The sequence below is a fragment of the Saccostrea echinata genome, unplaced genomic scaffold (genome assembly GCF_033153115.1).
Source record: "Saccostrea echinata isolate AGI-Se365-2 ecotype Australia unplaced genomic scaffold, CSIRO_AGI_Sech_v1 ptg000030l, whole genome shotgun sequence".
In the NCBI taxonomy this organism is placed as follows: Eukaryota; Metazoa; Mollusca; class Bivalvia; order Ostreida; family Ostreidae; genus Saccostrea; species Saccostrea echinata.
The window spans coordinates 35,310,431-35,317,915 of record NW_026889779.1 but is presented as its reverse complement, the minus strand read 5'-3'; the positions used below and the strand labels follow the sequence as shown (position 1 = coordinate 35,317,915).

The 7,485-nt window shown below is 34.4% G+C and overlaps 1 protein-coding gene across 1 annotated transcript; it reads left to right on the top strand.

Annotated features, from left to right (window-relative positions):
• Positions 1-200: 200 nt before the first annotated feature.
• On the top strand, positions 201-6,656 carry LOC133197783 (tyrosinase-like protein 2). Its single transcript, XM_061333989.1, has 4 exons — positions 201-280; positions 3,215-3,622; positions 3,964-4,061; positions 4,919-6,656. Exons 2-4 carry the CDS (start codon positions 3,221-3,223, stop codon positions 6,576-6,578), a joined length of 2,160 nt encoding a protein of 719 aa, XP_061189973.1. The 5' UTR covers positions 201-280; positions 3,215-3,220; the 3' UTR covers positions 6,579-6,656.
• The last annotated feature ends 829 nt before the right edge of the window (positions 6,657-7,485 follow it).

The following is a 7,485-nucleotide window of genomic DNA, read 5'->3' as shown; positions in this document are numbered from 1 at the left end:
AAGCAATTCATATCATTTCATATTTATGTTTTTTTTAATTTTTAATTTATATTTTTCTTAAAAAAAAAAAATAATTACAAATTCACGTCTCCCCGTTTATGGGACACTTGTATCTCATATTTGTTACTAGATACGTTAATGAATGTTCTGCTTTATTAAATTAAATCAACTGATTTCTCTGATTGCAGATCTTTTGCTCCTGTACAGGGAACAATAGTTACGTGGTGTACAAGACATTGCAGTAAAGTTTTGATTTCCCACCATATACACGTGTATCAGGGTAAGTATATTGGGTTAGAACACGGTACGATTCTTTCTTGACGGATGTCTTGAAAGAAAGTCTTTTTTTAATTTGCAATAATGAAGAATTAATTATAAAATGAAGAAGCTCCAAATAACTGTAATATGGATTTCAGTCTTAGGATAATATTCAGACACTTGTTTGATTGATTGGTTGGTTGATTGATTGATATCGATATTTTGTTGTTTAACACCGAGTCTGCAGGATTTCAGCCAAATGTTGGCGGTCAGAAACTTGAATATTGGTAATGAGGTTCTATATCAAAAAATTAACTAAGCCATCGTGTTATTGCCAAATCTTGTACATTGAAATTTAAGAGATTCTCTTCATTTTTCACTGTCATATATTTTTAAATGCGTGTGCCTACTACTTGCCTTTCAGGCTTTTAGACCGGTACTGTTATATCATAATTTGTTGAAAATGAAATTAATTTATTGCCTTGGTGCACTTGAAAATGGCAACTCTACTTGTTTTGGTTGTTCTAGCAAAGATCACGAACATTCAAAATAGAAAATGTCCATTTTTTTTTTTATTAAAATGTATTTCTAATTGCGTTCATATATAACACCAAAAAATATAACGGCTACCAAAAAGGAACTTCAAAATTGTCATAATAAAAAATGTTTAAGTCCTATATGTAACCACATTAACATGAGCGAGTGAAAGATAATTGTAATATAATTAATTTTGATATATGTCTATAAAAGAATTCCATTATGTTGGTCATACTTTATTCAAAAAAGGGGTTTCGATGGTTTGTTCAAATTAATTATGGAGATTTTTTCCCAAATAGAATTGTATGTTGAAGAGAGATAGTCTTTAGACTACCAGATTGATTATAGAAATGACATGACGAGTGCATTAAGCTCGGCATTAGCTTGTCAAGGTGTCACGTCAATTTTTCTCTTATTCGAAGATTTTGATGAAATCATATTTTAACGACTTTCCCTCTTATCATTCAAATAATCGTAAATTTTAGTAACACATGGGCTTTCGGGAAGCGTTCGGCTGAGCAATCAAAATTCTGCATTTTAATTCTTTTACACACACAAACACTGGCAGCGAAATATTACTTTATATATATTTCCTTATTTGCTGGACTTTTTTCCAGCGAAGTGTGAGGTAAGGCTGCTTATTAATTATTCCGTCTTTGTGATACATTTTTCATAAAAAAAATGCATAATTTTTTTCTTATGATTTTTTTTTTTAATTACTGAATTCTAAATAGGTAAAGCTCATACAGAGACAAGGATTATTTTATTTATTGAGATAGTTGTTAGTTTAATCTATTCAATTCTCTCTCTAAACTGTCATTGAAAAACAATGCATAATTTTCATTAGTCTAAATGATTTGTCCTTTATGTAAAACCACATACTAGATAAGTTATAGACATTGATATTGATATTCGAAGAGTCAAAAAGTAGATGGCTGTGAAATTGTAATTTCTTTCTTCTATCTATTTCCAAAAATTGCAATTCTAGAAATTCAGTTACATAGTCAGGTCATTCCAAGTTTTTCCTATGTTTAGCGTCCGACAATTGATTGATTGATTGGGATCGCTACATTTGGTATTTGTCCGTCCGTCCATCACACCCTTTACTTTAGATCTATGTGAGATGGGATTCGATATTTAAAATGCGCAATGCTTGTTAAATCTAAGAGGAAAAAAAAGGTTACTGCCCTTGTATCCTTATGTAACTTTGAAACTTAAATCCTCAATTATAAATCAAATATATTGTTTGTCACAAAAAATATAGAAAATACTTGCGTTATTAAACCGCGAAAGTCTTGTAACAAGAAATTAAGGAGGTACATGTAAATGTCAAAGTCCTTTTTATAGCGGTAATAAATATACGAGGTCGTACAGCTCTGTTTTGATATTTCAAAAAGTGGGTCAAAGAACAAGATGTGAGCTATTCTAAAATTTTCAAAAAAGAAAAAAATCTTTTGACAAATTAGTACCACAATCAACTGAAATACCTTAGACATTCAAATTAGTAATTTTCGAGAAAAAAAAGTCGGATTTTTAGCCTATAAGGTGAAATCTGTCTAATCCGACATGCGCTGAGGTACCGGATTCCATCAGTGTACAGAACGTGAAAAATAAAAAATTGGAATGAAAATGATTGTCGGAATTCACAGTGAAACGAATTGCACAGGTGTCTGGTTAGACAGTTTTCACTGTGCAATAATACAAAGTTATAAGGAATATCTTTATCGATGTTAACATCATCATTATTTTCATCATAATTATTATTAGTTGATGTTCCTTAGATATAAAAACAATTGTTTTCTATGTACATGTATAATACCTAAGTCTTTGTAAAAGCTGTATGGCTATTCAAGTCTTTGTAAAGGTTGTATGGCTATTCAGATTCGAAGTAACCTAAGTTATTGGAACTAATTGACATATTGTCAAATAAATATGTTCAAAACAAATATATCAATAGAACAACGAGTCGTTCAAAGCAAACAAAATTTCCAGCTTAACCTTATAGTACACAAATGTACTAGTATGAAAGAATTTGACAATGTATCATGTCGTTTTGAATGAATGAAATGAATGTAAACATGCTATTTAACGCTCAGTTGCAGTTTTTGACAATAATTTATCTGAAATAAACTCCAAAGATTAAAATGTCAAGAAAAAGATTTTTTCGAGTTCGAACATAAAAACGACGCTTTGATGATTGACCTTTTTTTGTTCCATGTCTTTTTTATATTGGAGGTCATTCGGGCCATTACATGCATTTGCTACGAAAGAATAAATCTTAAAAAGTTCATTTTAAATTTCTTTGACGTTTAGCGTAATAGCTGTTGCGACATTTACCTGCCGTGATCAAATTCAAAGAAAATAATTTCCTTAAATTTCGAGATATACCTGAAATTGGAAACTTATCATATCATTTCAGAAAATAATGCAGAGGATCTTATTTTGTGTCTTTTGTTTCGTCGCCATGGAAACATACGCTGCAGTATGGGAATGTGAACTTCCAGACCAGTTCAAAGAGTGCTATAACTTTTATTCTCGTGTTGCAAGAGTCCATACATCGCCTGCCTACGCCATTCACAGTCGATGTATCAACTCATATCTGTGGAAAACATCATCTTCACGTTACCATTTGAAATTAAGCAACGACGACGTTAATTTCATCAAGTCCCTCCAGCGGGAAATAAATATGAAGAGGCGTATGAATAGATACACGAGGTATAAAAGACAAGCCGCAGCGCCACCTGTAGTTCGCAGAGAGATTCGAACTTTAAGTGACACGGAGAGACAGGCTTTCTTTGATGCTGTCAACACCATGAAAAATGACGGGGTAAATATAGAATGAATAAAGCGTTTATTTATACTTACACAACACTTAGTATGCACAAGTGAGCACAGTACTTAATATCACCGATCTGTGCTTGCGATATACTAGTAGTAATTTTGTCAATTACAAGGGGGAAAAATTACGACTTTTGCTAATGTTTCTACAAATACATGTATCATTTTTGCGAACATACGGTCTCGCGTTTTAACAAGGTTATCACGAATAAAAAATTATTTACAGTATGTATGTCTAGAACTTGAAATGTTCAGACAATTCATTTTCTCTGAAAATTTTTATAGCAGTATGGTAGACTGTTTCATCTCTAAAATATTTTTCTTTTGAAGAGCTACGATGCATTGGCAAACATGCATATGGGCACCGTACTTCAGTCGGGTCACGAGGGACCAGCATTTTTGGGATGGCACAGAGAATACTTATTAGAGTACGTATACAGAGAAAGATGATTCCAAATTGCTATAATTTACAAATTACAAGAAATTTCATGCAATAATTCTCGTGAACAAAACCCTAGCTCCTAAAGGATATAAGTGGAGTTACCCTTGGCACTCCATAAGGTTGTAATACCCAACCTGGATCTACGTGCAAAAGTGTTTATTCTTTTATGATATAAAGAGATAACGAACAATAATCAAATTCAAAAGTCCAATGAAACAATGCAAACTAAGAGCAGAGAAACCACGTTCAGTTTGTAAATAATAGCCTAACAATAAGTAAGTGAAAAACATCAGTCAGCATTCGACTTGATAGACTGTATTTACTGAAAAGATAATTGTATAGACCATAGAACTTGCGAAATATAATGATGACTTTAAACGAGACTGTTGATAAAAGGTATGTAGTCTATCTGTCTGTAAAACTTTTTTTGCAAAACCATTGGACTTGTTGCTCCTGTAAATTACATTAGATACAAAATTCCTCGATTTCTTATCATGTTTATCATTGCATGTACATAGATACATAATACTCTTAACTGATTATTTAATGAGAAAAATGTTGCCTTTTAAAAAAGACAGATACATGTAATTATAACCGATTCCAGAAATTCTTAACGTCTGGTTTAAATGTGAAAAATTACAAAAAAGTTCATTCTTTCATAATTAAAAGGAAAACTGTTTACAGTTCCTGTGGTTTTTGAACTTCCTGATACTACTCAGATTTCTTGTCGTATTAAAAACAAACACCTGTAAGATGTTTTCATAACAATGTCGCTTTTATATTTTTCAAGTAAATACCCGTTCCGAAATGTTTATAATTACATCGTATCAATAATATTTGCAGATTTGAGACAGCCTTAAGGCGCGTGAATCCCTCTCTCAGCCTGCCTTACTGGGACTCGACATTAGATTTCGTCATGGGGGAGCCTGTTGATACATCGTTCTTCTCGTCAGCCCTTGTCGGAAACGGGGACGGAATAGTCGTAAACGGACCTTTTTCCGATTGGCCAGCCAGACCGGATGGACAAAGACTAGAGCGTGATATTGCAACAGTTGGCTCCCTCTTCACACCAGAAGGTCTCGACTTGTTTCTCAACGATCCAAATATCAACAGAACAAGCCAAATCGTTTTAGGAACTGGTGTAGATATAGCCAACACCTTGGAAGGACAACACAATAATGTTCATAATTGGGTGGGCGGAACTATGTCGGGGTTGGAGACAGCCGCTCATGACCCCGTCTTTTTTATGTATCATGCTCACGTTGATTATATTTGGGAAAGATTCAGGGAAAAGCAGGTTGCCTTGGGATCGGCAAATCCAGAAACTGATTATCCTGAGATCAATAATACGCTGCATCTACCAGGCGCAATGATGGACGGCTTTGATGTCACAAACATTGAAGGATATCGTAATTCCTATACTACAGACCTCTATACTTATGCCAATACCCCAGAGTGTGCAAATGGCTGTGGTGGATCCAGTTTCCTTCGTTGCAGTGAAACTATCAATAGGTGTGTCGCTCTTACCGCAGCAGAAGTGGGTGCAACTAGCAACACCAATCAGAACCCTCCAATTGATTTCGGCGATTTTCAATTTCTTACCACATTTAATGATCCAAGAACGCGTCTCGCGCGTTCAACGAGACATACTCGGAACAAACGAGACAACCAATATATACAGCGATTACTATCACAACAAACAAACTTATCAAATAAGCAAATTCCTAGTACGGATCTTCAGGAATTCAGCTACGAAAACAAAATCACAAAAGTAAGGAAACCTAAGACTGGGATCCAGCAACTGCGAATTGAGTCTTCAACACCAGTTATGGAGAGAGGAAGACAAAATTTGTTCTCTATGGACGGTGTGGCAGATATCAGAAGATGGGCATATATTCCTGTAAGAATCATCAATAAAAGAGATGTCTCCAGACATGCCTTTAAAAGTCCCCTCGTTGTTCGAGGACATTACATACCCGGTGCCGATCCTTATCACCCTCTAATCTATAGTGCACTTCGGCCATTCTTTTCTGTCTATAGACAGAAGATAGCAACCTTCCCAACGTGCAAGACTATGAATTCTGGGATTAAAAAGGTGTACATCCGGTCGGATGGTCTAAATTATGCCGGAAATTTCATTGATTATAGCGTATTGGACGAAAGGCAGCCGATGTCGGAAACTACTGCTTATGTAGCGGTAAAGCATCCAAACTTAGGACAAGGAAAGGCTATCATCTCAGCTTATGATTCTTCTGGAAGAGTTTGTGAACCAAAATGCCTTGTACCAGGCTCATTCCCACCTTCATATCGGTCTTGCGCAGGTGTCATTAACATTTCGAACCATCTTCCAAAAATGTATGCAGACGATTATGGTGAAGCGGTAAAGAGTCAGTGGAATTTTGTGTCTGATGACTGTCCTTCACAACAAAATAGTCCCGTTCCTTTAATTTTTTATTGCGCGCCGTCAGTGCAATGGCCTTGGAAAAAATGTTTACATGGGTAGATCTTTGACGATAAGTTGAATGGGATGGAGTTATTATTTATCCTTTTAGTTTTACACTTTACAATAAAACTTTAAAATAGTTAATGAATCATTTTTTTTTTAATTCAGAAGAGCTTTGTCTAGAACCCATGATGGAAAAAGAACAGCGGCGTCATGTTCGTTCTTCTAATGAACGTAAATACTGTATATAAATGTAGAAAGCCCTTCATTATGAACCTAAATAAAGGTCTGTCTATTTAACAATATTAATAAACTGTGTATGGATTACTTATGATTCCTATGCTGGATTCCGAAACTTCATAATTATATGTCCTTACGAAGATAAACTGCATGGTCTAGTATGTTCCATTTCAAATCTTTACTCACCATAAAAATTTTTTACTGATGTGAAGAAGAAATTGTACAAGTACTGGGCTACACTAAATTCACGAAATGGTGTTATTCAAATATGGACTCTTCAAAAAAAATCCAAAAAAGTTATAGATAATTCAAGAATTTTTTTTCCTAAAATCAAGAGCTAGTATCAAAACTTCTGACTTTTCAAAACATTCTACAAGCATTCACTACAATAAAGACTAAGGTGTCTGACTTGACCTACAAACTGCTTCTTTAATTAATAAAACATGGAGATTTTGAACAGTATTCAAACTCAAAAGTCTGTTCAAACAATACAAATCAGGAGCAGAGCAAACAAGGACATCTAATTGTGGGATCAGGTGCCAAGGAGTAGTGAGCGACCCCTGCCGACCGGTCAAACCCGCCGTGTGCTCCTTGTCATGATCGGGAAAACGGAAAAATTCCTAGACAATTCAATGTGTAAATAATGACCTAACAATTAGTTTGATAAACGTCAATCAGCATTTGACTTAATGATAGATTGTATTTGCTGACAATGTAATTGTATCGA